The 19,441-nt window shown below is 36.1% G+C and overlaps 1 protein-coding gene across 1 annotated transcript in view; it reads right to left on the bottom strand.

Moving 5' to 3' along the window:
- The window catches only part of PRKG1 (protein kinase cGMP-dependent 1), a 570,089-nt gene that overhangs the window by 22,372 nt on the left and 528,276 nt on the right, over positions 1 to 19,441 (bottom strand). Inside the window, exons 9-12 of the mRNA XM_023739537.1 lie at positions 12,110 to 12,249; positions 11,120 to 11,209; positions 3,703 to 3,844; positions 2,294 to 2,457 (exon numbers count right to left, since the gene is read on the bottom strand). Coding sequence (XP_023595305.1) covers positions 2,294 to 2,457; positions 3,703 to 3,844; positions 11,120 to 11,209; positions 12,110 to 12,249 — 536 coding nt within the window. The remainder of the gene's footprint in view (positions 1 to 2,293; positions 2,458 to 3,702; positions 3,845 to 11,119; positions 11,210 to 12,109; positions 12,250 to 19,441) is intronic.

The raw sequence follows: 19,441 nt of genomic DNA on the forward strand, positions 1-19,441 counted from the left end.
CCAACAGCCAACATCATCCTAAATGGAGAGACTTTGAAAGCATTCCCCTTGAGAACGGGAACCAGACAAGGATGCCCTTTATCACCACTCTTACTCAACACTGTGCTAAAAATGAGGAACAACTACATCTTAGATCCATTTATCAAGTTAATGTTTTTCTAATTTATATTTTTGCTTTTATATTCATTAGTTTATCTTAGAAAGAAGACAAAAATTGATTATTAAAGGCTGACTTGTGGTTTTAACAAGTTCAGTATGAGATATTCATGTAATATATAGAACATATAAAAGTACTTAGAAGATAGTAAAAATCATCCAACAGACCCAAATAATATAACCAACATTTGATTAACATAATTTCATACATTTCTTTGTGTAGATGGAGATACATAGGATTATATTATGCATGCTTTCAAAAATAAAAAGTCTTTAATAATTTAATTTTATTAGAAATTATTGGAGGAGTAAAGCTAAAAGGACTGCTGAATTTCAAATATGTTTCTTCACTAACAATATGAATTTCTCAAAGATCCCTCTAAAGTTAAGAAAGAAAAAGACTAAGAAAACTTTGAATGTAGAGCTTTCTTTTTTTAACAATATGCATCTACTCTAAACGATATTTGTTGTTATTGTTTTAGGCATCATCAAGTTGACTTTGACTCATAGTAACCTCATATGACAGAGTAGAACTGCCCCACAGGGTTTTCTAGATTATAATTTCTATGGGAGCAGACTGCCAGGTCTTTCTCCCGTGGAGTGGCTGGGAGGGTTCAAACTGCCAGCCGTTTGATTAGCAGCCAAGTGCTTAACCATTGTTACACCAGGGCTAACATTTATCAGGAAGTCCTGGTGGTGCAAACAGTTAAGTGTTTGGCTGCTAACCAAAAGGCTGGTAGTTCAAACCCACCCACTTGCTCCGCAGGAGAAAGACCTAACAATCTGCTTCTGCAAAGATGACAGCCAAGAAGACCCTATAGGGCAGCTCTACTCTGTCACATGGGGTCATTATGAGTTGAAATCGACTCACTCTGTCACATGGGGTCATTATGAGTTGAAATCAACTCACTCTGTCACATGGGGTGATTATGAGTTGAAATCGACTCGATGACATTTAACAGCAACATTTATGGAGTGCTTACTATGTGCTTCACATATTCCCTGAATCCTCACAAAGAACCCTGAGGCGAAATGTCCTAAGTCATCCTCTTGTTTTCATTATAGTTACTAAGTCCCCTTAAGAAATTCATTCATTCACAGCCTACTCACAGCTGTCCCTTTCTTTCCACTGCCCCATCCTATTCCAGGCTCTCAGCTTCCAAAGACTGAATTATTGTAATGATCTTCAAACTAGCTTCCCCAATGCTCTTTGATTTCACTCTACACATTATTGCCAGCCTATTTTTCCTTGAATGCCACATGTCATTCCTTTGTCAAGAAATGCTCAGTGATTCCCTCTCTGGATGGAATCTAAACACTCAAGTGCAGCAACTGCAATCCTTGAAAGATGGCTAATGCTAATCCCCTGTGATTTTCTTACATGAACCTTCTCCATGTCTGTGCCCATTACTGCCCCACTATTTAAGTCATGCTTCCCTGCCTGGAATGCCCCTTCACTCACTCTGTACTTCTAAGTCCTAATCTTCCCGTAAGATCCAACTGCAGTCTCATCTTCTCTAAAACCCTCCCTGGATGAACCCAGGCCTCTTCTGAGTTCTGCAGGTCATGATGACTATATTACTCATTGACTTCAGCACGTGTCATGGGCTTGTATTAGTTTTTCTTTTAGCACTGGTCCTTGAGCTTATGATCTGTCTCATATCTCATGTTAACCCTAGTGCCTTTTTTGGTTGTTATTAATTATGATGTGATTACACAAAAGAGCTGCAAAGCATCCATATTTCATTTAGATACAGCAATTGCATAACAGGTGTTCTTACTTCTACAGAGAGTTGGCCCTAGATATTTTTGTATGATATCATCTCCCTTGCTTCATGACTGGCTAAATGGCTAGGCTGAAAGATCTTATAGAAAGATACTGGATCATTCCACAATTGCCATATATGCAAAGAATTATCAATAATGACACCCAAAATTGATATTGAGTGGGCTGCCTTCATCTGGCCCATTTTATACCTTGCTTTATGAATTCCTGGTCATTTGTATAACAAATTAAAGTTGGTACTGAGATGCGGTGAAATGCACTTTAAGATGGTCTAATTTGAGTGACAGAGGCAGAAGTGTGTAGTTGTTTGCTGGTCCATTGTTATCAGCAGTTCCCTATCAATGTCCATACCTGCCAGTCAGAAGTTCATACATTAGGATTCCCAGGGACCAATAGTCCGCTGAAATGTCATGACCTTTGTTCAGGATGATCTCTGGGGCTACATACTCTGGAGTTCCACAAAAAGTCCATGTTTTCTTTCCAAATCCTATTTTCTTTGCAAAGCCAAAATCAACCTTACAAAGAAAGAAAAACAAAATAGTTCAAGCCACTTAGGATTAAGCCTAAAAGCAATAAGCTACTTTGCTGAAGTATGCTGATGATGATTTAAAAAATAAAATCAGATGTTAGTTGTTATAGTCTTATCTTATAAAAGAAATCATCTATGTTGCAATCAAACAAAGCTTCTCTGACCAAACTCTGTTTAAATGGGAAAAGTTGCAACCTGGGTATAAGATAAAATTCATGTCATTAAAAATAAATCAAACTTTTCCTTTTGGAAGGACTTTGCATTTTTCCTTCTTTTATGCCAATAGAGGCGGGGCATAAACAAAGAATATCTCCTTTACTCAAAATTTTTAAAAGATCAGGTGGGTATACTTAATATCTTTCCTAGAATATACATGATTTCTGCTGATTTAATGAAGTTAACAATTCATTTAGTATTAATTATTTGAAAAGCCACTTTACTGTTGAAGGAGCTGAGTAACAAAGCTATGGGACCAAAGGCTCTTTCCTGGGTAGACATAAACACAGATAAAATTAACGTATATTGTTTATTTTCTAGAAGCCTTTTAAGGAGGAGACTCAGATGCAGAAAAGCTATTTTTTCCTCTAAAACAATCTGGCTTAGGATACAAACAATTAATTGAAATTGAGTTGATTTCTCTGGAAAGCATATGATAAATAAAAATTCTAAAAGTTGAAAAAATAAAATCAGATACTGACAGATCCAAATCCAATAAAAGTTGTGCTTTTTTAATAGAACTTCCCTTCCTCAGTAACTCTTTAGAGCACTTGATCAAATTTACTATTATGATTATTAACATAGTCTAGATAACATTGCCTGTAAAGTCCATTTTTTCAATTAGAATTATTGTTAAACTAAAAATATTAAAATGATTTATGATTCTCCACAATATAAATACTTACTCCCTTTGGATGGCAGAAGGCTGATTAGAAAGAGAACTTCTATGAAGCTCTTCTGGGTCTATGAACACATGCCAGTAAGTATGAGTCCATTCAAACATATTTTGGCTGGGTATTATTAATTCAAACATAGCCAACTTTATTTTTCATAATATTTACATAATTAGGAAAAATAATTGGTTGAAAACCGCAACACTAAATCTGTTTTTAAGAAAACATTTAATACCGAAAAGGAAAACCGAAATTTTAATGTTAGCAAAATGAACACAGCTCTATAAACCAACACGGTTTTCAAACTTTAGGGCAGAAACCATTTGTAAAAAAGCACTAACCAGTTTGGCATAACCTCGATGATCTAGAATGAGGTTTTCTGGCTTGAGGTCCCTGTAAATGATTCCTTTGGAATGCAGATAGGCAAAAGCTTCTACCACACATGCTGTATAAAATCTGGTTGTAGAATCTTCAAATGAACCTCTGAGATAAAGAAAATGGAATGGAAAGTACATAACATTAATTTCAATAAAAGAATTTTCTTCTCATCATACTCTATTCCTATGCCACAATTTATCCACAGAGACCAACGTCCTACTGGCCATATGTCATGTGACTGACATTGCAGTGGGATTTCAAAAGCATTCAAGAATCAAGACAAGGAATTATCTGCCCTTTTGAGTGGGACAGTGAAATCTAATTTCCTGAAAGGAGTGAAGAGTCCAACCACACACTGCATTTCATGTACTTAAAGGCTTCCTCTCACCAACCTACTAGGGATCTGAAAAGGCACAGAGTTACAGCAGTGGGCTGGAGAGAGAACAAAAACGTTTTTAGCCCTTGTCTGCCAACAGTTTGTTTTTTAAAGGACAGGCTTATGGGCTTAGCTATACTTATTTTTAGAGGATTTGTTTTTGAATCTTTCTAAATAACATAGATATGTTTCATGAGAATGTGACTGAAATTAATGTTTTCAAAGAACTACTTTGAAAATGAGTTGTGATACTCCTAATACAATCTTATTGCAAGCTAACTATTCTTCTGTTGGTGAAACTTCTATGTTAGCAAGACAAACAATATCTATTTCCTATACCACTTGCTTCTTATTAGCAGGAAAGATACTTCTAATTAGTAGGAAAAGAAAAGTATGAACTAAAGGTAATTGGAAGGGAAAAGGCAACTGAAAAGGAACGTCCATTAGTGAACTTGATTATGATATTTAGCAAGAAAGCTCTCTCTCTGCCTTTCTTTGTCTCTCTCTCTTTATTAATATGTATATATATATATGAATACATATGCCTATATTTATTTTATGTAATAACATAAAGAAAAAAATAAACTTAGCATCTAAGACTAAATCCTTGAGTTCTAGGGCAGAACCCTTATACTTTTTTTTTTCGTAGAATTCCTTAAAAAGATACACTATATTCTTTTTTTCTTTCTCAAGTAGTGAACGTAATTTAATCACTTCATGATAATTCAGGAACATTAGTGTGAACATCAGCTCTTGAGGTAGCTGAGCCGTAAGATGAGAGACAAGCTCTTAAGTGGTTTTAGCTACTGTGCAAAAGAGGGTAGCCCTGGAACTTGCTTTCATGAGTATCCCTGATGCCACATGGCTTTTTTGGTGACATTTGCTTCTTTTTCAAAATTGAGGAGCATAGCCTAACTGGGCAGTGGAATATGGCTGGATTTTTTTTTTTTTAAACAAAATTTATCAGTGAATCCAAGGCTTAAAGCAGCCACCTTTCAGGTCATTTTTCAAAAAATACATAGTGTTTCAGAAAGGTATAGTCTTCATTTCAACTACTAATGATCCCTGACTTGTCACTGAAATTATTAGCTCTTCCCCCCAAAAATTTATTTGTCTCGCGTAGTTTGGACGTGTTATCAGGAGGGACCGGTCCCTGAAGAAGGACATCATGCTTGGTAAAGTAGAGGGTCAGTGAAAAAGAGGAAGACCCTCAAAGAGATGGATTGACACAATGGCTGCAACAATGGGCTCAAACACAGCAACGATTGCGAGGATGGTATAGGACCAGGTAACGTTTAGTTCTATCGTATATGGGGTTGCTATGAGTTGTAACCAGCTCCATGGCACCTAACAACAACAACAATGTTGTAATGAGAGTAAACATTTATTTGAGGGATAAATTTCTCATAAAATCTCTGCTGAATGGTATAGATATTTTGAATAACTTGGTCATTAGCAGAAGATGGGAAAAATCCTAATAAAAAATGAAATTAATCAGAGGGAGCTATAGGTGAGGAATATGGGTTCTAGAGCAAGAATCCTAGGCTCAAATCCAGCTTCACTGACTGTTTAACCTTGAGCAACTGACTATACCTCCCTGGGCCTCAGTGTTCCCATGTGCAAAATGGAACTGATAATAGTAACTATCTCAAAGGGTTGCTGTGAGAATTTGAAGAATTGATACATGTAATTAAAACAAGTGCCTGACACATAGCCAGTACTTAATAAATAGTAGCCATTACAATCCAACACCAAAAGACTCTTCTTTAACCAATTTGCCTTAATCTGTTGTTGTTGTTGTGTGCCCTTGAGTTGATTCCGATTCATAGTGACCCTATAGCACAGAGTAGAACTGTCCCATAGGATTTCATAGGCTGTAGTCTTTTTGGGAGCAGATCGCCAGGTCTCTTCTCTGGTGGAGCCACTGGTAGGTTCAAACCACCAATCTCAGTTAGCAGCTGAGTGCTTAACCGTTGCACCTTTGCCTTAATCTGGAGATACTAATTGATATGATTTGGACAGGTCTGAAGCCTTTTGGGGGTGGGGATAAGGAGTTTGCAACACTATCACTGTTACTGAAGTGTTTGCTATTTCTCACAGCCAAGGCTAACTTTGTGAGTCAGCTCTAAAGAGCCCTTCTGCTAATCTCTGTTCTTTTCACTTTCCCCATGCTTCTCACCAATGAACCAGCCAAAATTACCCTTTTACCACCCGCCAGTCAAAATCCTGCGTTCCTTCATTATGTAGTAAATGGACCAAGAATTGTACATGTCTGGGTCTTCATTTATTGACAGCTCTGTTTGTTCCAAGGTTTCTCTGGTCCTGAGCCATTTTGGAATTTGTAAGTTTCTAAAAAGCTGGTGGACATTCCTTCAGCAGCTCCTTACTGAGTATCTCCCATGTATAAATAAATTTGTAACTGAATTTAAAGATTAAATAAGAACCTTGCCTCAAATCTGTTTTCATGTTAGGTGAGAAATCAATACAATATATGCACACAAGATGTTTACCAGCAATGCCCTGTTTTATCATTAAACATTTGACATAGGTAATATGTGGATTTTAAAATCCACTATCTTGAAAAGCAGTCACAAAGGACAGCTTCAAGTGACTCAAAAATGAAAAATTACCCTTAGAATTGAAAATGACAATCTAAATTGATCTAAAGCAGAAATGAAAGCTTGTTTTAGCAACAGTTTAAAGAGTTATTTAAAGAAATAAATCACTCACCCTATATAGCTTTTTGAAATAATAAATTATGCCCTGACAGCTGTGTCATTTCAATTAAAACAAGAGAGAAATGCTTCTGCACTCTTTGGGAATGAGTAGTTGTTCTAGCTAGATGGCAGTAGATAATAACAATTTGATATAAAGAATTAGAGGGTTACGTACACTTATTGATGGACTCAAATTAAAATTTAATCACATCGTTTAATAAACTTGTAATAACCTGAGTCTTGAAGTGACACACTGTAACAAAGAAAAACATATCTGACCAAAACATAAGTTCACTCTTTACACTGAGTAGTAACCCTCATCATTCGTGAGGGTATAAACCTGAAATACAGTGCAGCCTGTGCAGGTTTATTTCCAATTGTTAAGCTTGGGAGGCAGACTTATTTTGAAATTAGACTCATTTCCTTTGAAACGCTTTCAATATGTATCATCTACTAGGTCATCAAAGATGGAATTTAAATAATCACCCTCTACAAAATAGCTGATAGCAAGGAAAATGGATGTGGAAAGTCACTCACTGGTTTACAGGTACATCCAGGAAGACAAATGACAAGGAGATGAGATGCATGTGATTTGAAAACTATGGTTTCTGGAGTAATTATTTAAGCTCTTTAGTAGGAAACATTAAAATACAGTTTAAATACTTCTAATAGTTGAAACGTTAAATTTCATTAGATTAGAATATGCATTAAGCACTAATACTAATATAAAATATACATGCTAATCCCTATTATATACTAAAATATATAGTAGTGTAAATAATATACATCTATAATTATTCATCATATTAGTCAATCACATTTTAAAGAAAGTTATAGGGATTGCCAATTTTTTGGTGCAGTAGTTAGGAGCTTGGCTGCTAACTAAAAGGTTGGCAGTTTGAATCCACCAGGGGCTCCTTGGAAACCCTATGGGAAAATTCTACTCTGTCCTATAAGGTCTCTATGAGTCAAAATCCACTCAACGGCAATGGATTTGTTTGGGTTTTTATTCCAAACAATGGAATTATTATGTGGAAGGCAAAAAGCCACGTAACAGAAGATAAAAGATGAGAGCTAATAAAGAATAAGCCAGGGAAATGCAACAACTAGACATTTCAGTGTTATAGTTCATGTCTCAAAGACAGAAAAATAGTTAATAGTCCTCAAATAGTATATAGATGGTGTCATTTTAATTCTTATTTCTTGACAACAAATAAAGAGCTGCTCTGTGTTTCTGCTCTGTAGTGATGTAAAAAAAAGAGCGAGAGGCAGGAAATGGTCATCTCAGCCATGAGGTGGGAGAAGGAGGATGTCTGGGTTGCTACCAGAGGCTTCCTGTGCTAAATCCCTGAGGCTCAGAGGTATTACCATGTCAGTAAAGAATAACTTCACACAAGCCTTTCTTCCAATCAACTGAAATGCACTTCCTTTATGCTTTCAGAATAGCTGCTTCCTTACTGCTTCTTTCCTCAGACGCAAGAGGAAAACTAAATTGAACAACGTGGTTTGTTTGGACTATTTCATATTTTCATACTTACTCTCCTCTTTCTCTTAGCATTTTTTTTCTTTTTTTCTAACAATGAATCTTTAAGAGTCTCACCCCAAATTTAAACAGAGAGAAATCTAAGCAGTGGCAATGTTAATTGGAGCCTTAATCTCCAAAGCAATACTTTTCCCCCAGCAATTTTCTGAAGAAAAAAAAAAAAAAAAGAGCAAAAGCAATAAGGCTACATGCATAAGAAAGAAAGCTGGCAGAGGACGATGATACTGAGGCAATTTTATGTATCATAACTCCATTGCTCTTAATGTGAGACTCTAGCACCTTTAGATCTTTAGGATCAGGTAGCTGTTATTGCTCCAGATCATGCCTCTTCATGCGCATTGGGATGACTGAGCAGCTATGTAGGATAATAAAAACCAAATCCACTGCCGTCGAGTCTATTCCGACTCATAGCAACCCTATAGGATGGAGCAGAACTGCCCCCTAGGGTTTCCAAGGCTGTAAATCTTTAGGGAAGCAGACTGCCACATCTTTCTCCAGCGGAGTGGCTGGTGGGTTCCTACTGCCGACCTTTTGGTTAGCAGCTAAGCGCTTAACCACTGTCCCACCAGGGCTCCTCTCAAGGATGACAGGAGAGAGGAAAAAGGAAAGCATCAAAAAGTAGCCTGGTGGAGGTAGAGAAATGAACATCTATTGAGACTTTCCTTCCATCCATTCCTCCCAAGGTAAGCTTCTTATTAATAGCAACCCCTTTGCTGCCCTGACAAGATCGAAGTACATCTCACTCAGAAGCCTTAAGCAGCATTTATGAATAAACAAAATGTAAACTCCAATGAAAGAGCAAAAATATGAATAAAGAAATGAGAAGCTGTTTCTTTAAAATGATCAGTTGAACACTGATGGCCTGTGAACATATGATGCCTCAGGAGCAGATGTTAGGTTGACTTTTATTATTATTATTACTGTTATTATTTTTGTTGTTCTGATTAAAGAAGTTAAATGAAGTTTAGAAAATCTACAGGGATACAGCTAGTCCTTCCCTATGTGGTTTATTATAGCTCTCATGTTTACTTCCAAATGTAAATCTCCTTCTATTCAATTAGAAACAAGCAGGAAACGGATTTCAAATAAGTCGTAGAATAAATTGGCTGTTCCAAAACCAATATAGTAGAACTGCATTAGAATACACCAGATACCAACTCACAAATCATAATACAGTGATACCTGTGAAAGTCAAGAACTTGACAGGAGTACTTTGTCTTTCCGAGTCTAGCAAGTTTTCCACCTTTGACAGGGTGCAGTCTTACCACTTTTCCAGTGTTCCCTATTAGTGGAAAATATTTGAGTTTTTCTTCTCTAATAGGTTTCTGCCTTACACAGGTTTCAGCTTTCACAGGCTTCCTGTATATGACTTGGTTCAATGGCCAGCAAGTTCTGGGGAGTGGGGCCGCATTTATTTTGTTTATCACCACATTCTCAGCCTCTATCACAATACCTGGCATATAATTTACACTCAAATATTAACTAACAGTAATTGCCAACACGAGGCATTCTCTTGTATGCTTAATTATCTTAAATTTAAAAAAATGAAACAATATATTAATGTGATAAGATACGATATGGTAAAAAGAAATCCATTTGACATATATAAGCAAGACAATGAGAATAAAGGATCTGAAAGGGCATGTTGTACAAAGATATAAAAATACAGTAAGAACACCATTCAGAATAAGACTTTAAACTAACAGCATATAAAGAGCCACTTGTTCCATTCCTGGGTATCTACAAATTACCACATTGTCAAAAATAACGTGGCTCTCTGGGAACACCGAGATTATTTATAGCTAAATTTCACAAGGATGTTATCCAATGAAGAAGAGTCTGAGGGGCAGACTGGCACAAACAAGGAAAATAGAGATGTCTACAGATAAATGTGTAAATGAAAAAAATTACTTTTCAATGATCAGTATATATAGGAAAATAAAATTGTGGTCTAAGTGTTTTTGTTTTTTGTTTTTAATGTACACACTTAGGGTTGTTAATGGTCTCCTGCGACACTGTATAGAATAAATTTTTTAAAAAGATAGTTTTCTAGTTATGCACATAAGAGATGGGAAATAAAGACACAATGAATTTTCAGTAATGAAAACAAACAAACATCTACACCAAATTTACTTGCCTTGAAGGTCAAAAAGAGGTAAATCAAAATCAGACTACTTACATAAAACACTTATCAGCAGGTTCATTTTTCCTAAGACTAGCTAAGGGCTGAAAGGGATGGCTGGCAACTTTTGATAATTTCGAAGCCAAAGAGCAATGTAAAGGTAGAGGAAAAAGTTACTTTGGAAAAAAGTATCAGTGTTAGGACAGGCAGACTACCCCATCTATGCAGAATGAGTGGAACAATTAAACTGGTAGTTAATCTAGATTACAATTATAAACCTAAAATAACTATAGTTCTCTTCATTTTAAAGCAATGAATTGAATTCCAGGTATACAGTTGTCTGAGTCTGATCTCCTCGCTAGACTAAGGCCTATGTATATACCTTGCTAGGTACCATTTTTATGGCAGCTAACCTTGTCTCATTAGTGGCAGACTGTATTGTGTATATATGGTTAAGTCATATGTGTAGAGTGGGCTGTACCTCATGTTTACTTTATATTTTGAAATATAAGTATCTGTAAATGTAAATATATTTTACACTTTGTAATACCTGATTCTTCTTCAAGACCATCATAGCCAATAACATTTTAGAGACATGATAGAAACTTCTAAAATCTCTTACCTATCCCTGAGAATGGTCCAGAGTTCTCCACCTAGGCAAGCTTCCATCAACATGTACAAATATTTGCTGTCCTTGAATGTTCTGTATAGTCTATGAATCACAAACAAGAAAATAAAGGTTATAAACATTATCGTTTAGGAAGCATGTAAATGTTTTGAGTGCCCAGATTACAATCTTATTCTTGATTCACCAAGCTTGAAATTTAATCAGAAGGAGAGAGATCTAATTCCACAGATCGGGAAAAGAAGCCAAAATGGCATGCCCACCATAGTCTTTTATCTCTCCCTTGAGTGAATTAATCTAAATGATTATGGACGAAGAGGGCTTCTTGGGATCCCTCCGATTCCAATTTGACTGCTGTTGAAGCGTAACTCTTGAGTAATATTTAGTCATTATAAACATGCAAGTGTACAGGGATATAAAGTAGATTACACTTTGCAAATACAGGCATGTATGAAATCTGGGGGCTGTTCACATAAGTTCAGCCTATTTTTAGCAAGTACCACTGGCAAACTAGTTAGAAAGCTTCTGCTGTATATAAAAAGCCCCCTTTGATCCTCTTATCAGTGCTCTTAAAAGACAGAGGTGGAATGGTCGGCTGCCATTTTATTTTTTAAGTCCTTAAATAATAATTTAAATAATTAAAGGTTAAATAGTTTGATTTTTAATATTTTGTGTTTTAAGTGCCAGAGGTCTGTGTGTAATCTGGAGTAACAGAGAGGATAAAAATGAAATGTTAGAAACTCTCACACTTCCTTTGAGAAAAACGCATTCTTTTCAGAGAACATGATTCTCTTGGGAAAAAAAAGGGTAGAATAAAATCTTTATTATTTTTTTTAATCAAAAAAAACTTCCTTAAGATCAGATTAAGAAAAAAGAATTTTCTTCGTGTGAATAAACTGTGTAGCAGTGAGCACACACGGCAGAGGGTTTTGTGGTTGACTTGCCACTTGGAGTTTGGGGCCTCCAGTCCCAGGGTAGAGCCTTTACCTGACGATGAAGTCGGAATGAGCACCCTGCATGATCTGCTTCTCCGAACGGATGTGCTCCTGCTGTCTGGTATCCACGATGTGGCGTTTCTTGAGAATCTTCATAGCAAACGTTTTGGATTCTTCACTTTTCAACTGGACCTGAAAGAAAGGCAGAAGGGAGTAAGTGAGAAAAAGCTCGTAGAGTTAATATAACAGAGTGCATTCTTCTCCCCAAATTAACAGGTGTGTGGAGCAGTTCACTGACACCCAACCACCACCTGAGTCACACAGTAAATCTTTGCTAGATCTGGGTTTGAAATCTGGGCTTCAAAACTGTAGTCCGATCTCTTTCCATTGGATCAAATGAATTTCAACTAATTGGATTCCAAATTAATTTTGTGTTCACTTGGGTAACAAAAGGAAAAGTGTACTTGATTCTTCTTGTGTTATTTTAATTTCATTTTATATAATGTGTTTGAGTGTATTCTGTAGTTTTTTGTCTTCAACCCAAAAGGTAGAAACAGAAGCTAATTTCTTCTCCAATTTTTCTTCAGGTGAGTGTGGTAAGGATAAGATCATATGGGTCTTTTTGCTATTCCTCAGTCCTGAGTCACAGACATTTCAAGAGTTATTAGGTTCAGTGACAGATCTTTGTCTCTGTTGAGATAGCAGAATATATATACCATTATTTCTGCTCTCTCTACCTCCTCATCCTTCCCTTTCCACCAGTTAAAAAAGCAAAAAAAAAAGTGTAACAAGATTTTTTTCAAGAGATTTTGAAAACTCTTTTTTTTTTTTTTTGTTCTTCCCAAACCTGCAGGATGACTTTATTCTCCTCTGATCTCAAACCTTTAGTTATACTAACTGGGGAGACCTAAGCTGAGCTTGGAGCCCCTGGGTGGTACAAATGGTTAATGCGCTTGTCCAATTGAAAAACTTGCGGTTAGAGTCCACCCAGAGGCATCTCAGAAGAAAGGCTTGGCTATCTTCTTCTGAAAAATCAGCCACTAAAAACCCTGTGGAGCACAGTTCTGCTCTGTCACACATGGGGTCACCATGAGTTGGAATCAACTTCTTGGCAAGTTAAGCTGGGCCTAAAATCACCAATGCATCCATGTCTCTGTTGCAGACCCACATGCCTCCCAGTGGCTCTGCAGTGGGCTAACAACAACAAAAAACACCTGTTGCTGTTGAGTTGATTCCGACTCACAGGAACCCTACAGGACAGAGTAGAGCTTCCCCACAGGGTTTCCAAGGATCGGCTGGTGGATTCAAACTGCCAACCTTTTGGTTAGCAGCCAAGCTCTTAGCCATTCCTCAGACCAGCTGCTGTTCTGGTTTCACTTCCATACAAGAAATTTCAACAATGTGACTTGTAAGGAAAGGAAGAGAGATAATAGAGCTAATTACTTAATAGCAATATAAGGAAGTATCATTGAGTGCTCTCAAGTAGCAGAATCCGCAAGCCAATACCAAATAATCCATATCAATCGTAATTAATGAAAGCACTGGAGAAATAACATGACAAATATTTCTGCTTTCTAGTATAGCTGTCCTCTCTAAAAAGACTGTGACACCTCTACCACATTGGTTTTACTCTCAAAATTCATAGAAAGGGAAAATGAACAAGAAAATGCTAACTCAGTATCTTAATTTTATTTTATACAAGTAATGTTATGGGCTATATCAGAAATTAGAATTGGTGAAAGTTTCATTTACAGTAAAACTTTACTTCAGTGTGAAGCATTATATTGATATTTGAATGAATGTACATACTTGGGCAAAGTGAACCTTAATGTGGGTATTCTTGACAAAGATTTTGACAAGTTCTTACCCACCAGGCTTCAGCAGGTGCCCAAGTAATAATTGCCTGATGATGACAGGTAATGTTACCAGCATTTTAAACAGCTTCGAAGACACAGTTGCTGGTTGTATTTAAATATACCCTTGCTTTCTATCTGGGGTAAGCAACTGCCTTAAAATGGCTTGTCTCCAGCTGGACCTTATTCCCTGCCCTTACTGGGAAGGAAGGTTATGGGAACAAAGGTTATGGCCACAGCAAGGTTAAAACTGGCTCAATACCACAGGTTGTGAGCTGGTCCTCAGAACATGCATTCATTAATCTATTTAACTTTTTCATTAATATTTCATAATTTATCTTGCATTATAGAGATCTTTTCATTATTTTGGGAAAAATGACTTTCTGAACTATATTGTAATTAAAATGATTTTGTAAATCTAAGTTTAAACTGTCAATATCACAGGGCTCATTATTACACAGAATACCTGTACTCCACGATTCAAATTAAATTTCCATGCACTCCAGGAAAGGGTGACTCCCACATTGCACTCCCTTAGATAAGCTAAAGCTATACAACAAAGGTAATGAGGTGAGTTTAGAAAAGCTTGTATGGGAAACTTGGGTTCTAGTTTTGGACCTTTCACTACTAAGTATATGTCAAGTCATATAACGTCACTGGGCCTTAGGTCACCTTTTGCAAATAAGAGACCAAACTAGATTATATTTAAGGGCTTGTTCCAGCTGGAAAATTGTATGAATCTGTGATTTGACATGAAATTATGTTTCAAAAGAATGTTAATTACATTTAACATTCTGGAAACAACCCATCAAATATTTGGCAATAGCTCGGGACAAAAAGGAAAAGGGGAAGCAGCCCAAAGAACACACAGGTAGGTTAAGGAAATGGAAGCTTCACTCTGGAAACATGATCTTGGGTTTACAGTACACACATATTCTCTGGAAAGGTGTCCTCTCAACCCCACCATCTGAAGGGATCGATTTCCTGTCTGTTGGTACTCTGTTTCTTACTAACCTTCAAAGCATATGCATTACATAAAAACAGCAGTAGCTTTGTAAGAAGAGCATTAAAACAGACTCCAAAGCATAAAGGAATCTAGGCAGAGTCATCGTAATCCTAGTAATGGGACAGTAACACAAGAGGGAATGGTGAATATTTTCTCTAAACAAAATAGCACACAATTTTTATCAGACAACGTGGATTATGTGCCACGGTATAAAGTCATTTTCTTTATTTACAGTTCTCTTTATGCTAGGAGGAAATAGCTTTATAAGTAATCCTGAAACAATTTGGTAATGGTTTGTGATTAAAGATTTAAGTAACCCACAGCACATTTAATACAAGTTGAGGTAACTTAGGGAATCCCTGCAAGTTCTACAGTGAAAAGAAAAGTTCTATAAAGGTAAAAAGGGGGGGAAAAAAAAAGGAAGAAAGGGAGGAAGAGAAGGTAGGGGGAGGGAGGAAGGAAGGAAAGCAGAAAGAAATGAAGAACCAGTCTTAACCAAGTTCACCAAAATAGGCTAATGGCCCATAATAAAACTATAACCATCAACTAAATCAATAAATAAACCATTAGACTCTCTGTAAATGAATAAGGACTAGATAGAACTGTCTCCCTCATTTTGCAATATTTCTCTATTGCTATATAGCTTTCCACAGTCCTATCAGATACTGGCATTAGATTCTATGTTTAGGAAACAACTTAAACAATTTTGTTCCGTTCTGTAGCAGCTGAGTGAATAACAAAGCCGAAGAAGTGTGTAAAATAGCCATAAATTCCAGGGGGGAAAGAAGGCATGAGGCTGCTGCACTGAATATTTAGACCCATGCTGAACTAGATTTACAATTATACATGTAAAAACATAAAAACGTTTAGTGTAATATGAAATTCTAGTGTAAGAAAATATGCACCAGAACAGACAAATCATAATAGATATGAAGCAGATTAGGTCTGCCTGGGGCTGGCGGTGGGAATGGGGAGTATCTGTAACTAGGCGTGAGGGATCTTATTGGAGCCATAGAAATGTTCTAAAACTGGATTGTGGTGACTTCTACACTCAAATGGGACAGTGTTATTGTATATAAATTATACCTCAATAAAGCTGTTAAAGAATTTAAAAAAGAAAGTATACATAGAAGCAGTCCCTGGGTTATGAACATCTGATTTACATACAACCTGTAATTACGAACCAACTCCCTAAACCTATTATGTTAAAAATTTGAGGTACATACAATGGTTCGTAATAACAAATGGGGTTCTACTTTGTGACATGCATGAAAACATTATTATTATTATCTAAGATACATCAGTTGGTCCCAAGTCACTTGGAGCAAAGGAGAATGAAGACCACCAAAGACACAAGGAAAATATTAGCCCAAGAGACAAAAGGGCCACACAAACCAGAGACTCCATCAGCCTGAGAACTAGATGGTGCCCGGCTACCACCAATGACCACACTGACAGGGAACACAACAGTCCCTGATGGACCGGGAGAAAAGTGTGGAACAGAACTCAAACTCACATAAAAAGACCAGACTTAACGGTCTAACTGAAACTGGAGGAACCCCTGAAGCCATGGCCCCCGGACAGACGCTATGTTAATCCAGAACTAAAACCATTCCTGAAGATCACTCTTCAGACAAAGATTAGACTGGACTATAAAACATAAAATAATACTCGTGAAGAGTGTGCTTCTTAGTTCAAGCAGATACACGAGACCAAATGGGTGGCTCCTCTCCAGAGGCAGGATGAGAAGGCAAAAAGGGACAGGAGCTGGTTGGAGGGACACGGGAAACCCAGGGTGGAAAGGGGGAGTGTGCTGTCACATTGTAGGGATTGCAACTAGTGTCACATGACAATATGTGTATAAAATTTTATATGAGAGATTGTCTTGAGCTGTAAACTGTCACCTAAAGTACAATAAAAAAAGAAAAAAACATTATTATTATTACTACTGTATGTACGTTAAAGATGTTTCAGTGTACCTGGAAGTGTTTCTTTAATGTTTTTTTATGTATAGAAAGGTACACTGTCTACTATACACTAAGACAAACATTTGACTAACTGACATTAGATACGAAAGTACCTAACTGACTTAGGAACGGAACTCATTTGTAATCTGGGGACTGCCTGTATCTCTATTTTCTAGTTATTTATTGTGAGAATTATATATATTTAATTTACACTGTAAGGAACTAAATGTCAGAAGTGTATTTATTTCTAGCTTAGTTCCCCAATTAGCCAAAAAAAATTACATTTGTACTCCAATTTCTATAAGATATTAATGTCATTTAAAAATTTTTTATCCTAATTTATGACTTCTCTACTTGCCACTTATTAAAAGTTCTAATTAAAAAAAAAAGTAGGATCATGGGTCATTTAAAAAATGTATACGATTATCACAAAATTCTTTAAAAAATATCTAGTAAAAATAATAGGCAATTGCTGGGCAATGCCTTTTATGTTTTAATAATATGCAAACTGCACTCAGAAACAAGCTCATGTAATCTTCTGGAGCCTCATTTTCCTCACTTATAAAATGAGAATAAAGTCAACCTTATTTTATAGACACAGATGTCATAAGAGTCAAATCAGATAGTGTATCTGAAAATACTTTGAAAAATAAAAAGTATTACATAAGAATTATTATCATTACTACTATGACTTCCAAGATATGTGGAAATTCTAATTAAAATGAATACTTATAAATTGTATTTTATTATTACAATTCGTAATTAAATCTGTTTTTAAATAAGTTGTCCCACTCAACTGGATGAAAAATAGGGAATAGGAAAAAAATCTATCTTTCTGAATTTAAAAAAAGTTTTACTTTCATAGAGAAAGAAAAAGCAATTTTATTACTCTGACTAAAATTTTTAGACAAAGTTTACTAAAATGCCCACAAGTTCAACAGGAGCTGACTTGTTCCATTCATGTTTAAGTAAGTGAAACCGTTTAAGTACACAAAAAGCATCTATTCTAGAAATTAGAATGTAATTTTATTCCACAACATCTCTAACAACAACAAAAAATGCTAATTCTATTTTTAGCTTAAGTTTAGTCACAATAACCTCTCTATTTCAACCTAAAGGAGATAAAAGTTGCAAATTCTTAAGAGACCAAAACCAACCAAAATGCTGACATCCTTATATCAGAATTACTTTTCTCTATGTATTAGACTACCACTTTTCTATCAGTTTGTTGTACTGTAGTAGCTTGCATATTGCTGTGATGCTGGAGGCCATGCCATGAGTATTTTAAAACCAGCATGGCTACCCATGGTGGACAGGCTTACAGACTAGGAATAAAGGTCTAACAATCTACTTCAAAACTGAGGCAATGAAAATCTTATGGATCACAACTGAATATTGTATGGTACAATGCTGGAAGATAAGCACTGAATATTGTATGATACAATGCTGGAAGATGAGCATCTGAGGATAGAAGACACTCAAAATACACAGTGGCCTCAACAATGGACTCAAGCTTACCAACAATCATGCAGATGGTACAGTGAGTGACTTTCTGTTCTTTTATACATGAGGTCATAAGTTGGCAACTAACAACATGTATTAGTACTTTAAACTGCAGGTAAATATTAACCATAATCTTATGAGAAAAATTCCTGTTTGTTTTCTACCTGTTGTTAAAAACTGTTTTTTCATCAATTATTCATAATTTTATCCCTCCCTTTTCTCTCTGCGGTATCTGGAAAAACCACATGTAATTTTTTCCTTAGTCATTGCCTAAAACTTAAGAATGAATCACAGCATCTGGTTTGCCCCATAGGATACACAAGGGAAAAAGGTAAAAAGAACTTGTCACAGCCAGAGTGACACTTGCCCAAATAACACAGAGAACTCTACGGACAGATTATGAGTTAACAGAGACACCGAAGTTGGAAAGCTTTTCAGCCATGAGGAATAGAGGAATGGCACTACTGTACGGGTGACTCAATTTTATGGTAAAGATTTCATGTATAAAACTTTTTATTTCATAGAAAACCACTAAAATATTCTATAAATATGGTCAGATATCCCATTTTCAGAACAAAGGTGCTTAAAAGAGTACTTTATTTTAACTTAATTGTATCTATGCCTTTTCATTCGACTTCACATGCCATTTGCACAAGTGATAGATAATCAAGATTGTCTCTCTTCTTTCCATCTTTGTTTTCCTTCCCACATTCACGTCAAACCCTCACCCAAAATGTCAATAATCCCATTTGCTGTGTAACTTGCCTTCAGACTTAAAATTCAGTTCTGCAGCTAGTGACAAGAAATATCAGGAGATATCTATACTATTAAATTCAAATTGATCAAAAGGCAAGTAAAGCTATTTTTATAAAGGAGATAGTTTTTGTTTTAAATTCTTTTAGAAAAATTACTTTCAGTATGGAGCAAAGTCAGGAAACGAACACCATGCCTTTCTATTTTTACTTACATAAAAGACTGGACTATTTCTAATGTCACTGAACTGTGCATGTAGAAATTTTTGAAATGGTGTATCTTTGGCTATGTGTATTTTCACC

This window comes from Trichechus manatus, unplaced genomic scaffold (assembly GCF_000243295.1).
Source record: "Trichechus manatus latirostris isolate Lorelei unplaced genomic scaffold, TriManLat1.0 scaffold00007, whole genome shotgun sequence".
NCBI lineage: Eukaryota > Metazoa > Chordata > Mammalia > Sirenia > Trichechidae > Trichechus > Trichechus manatus.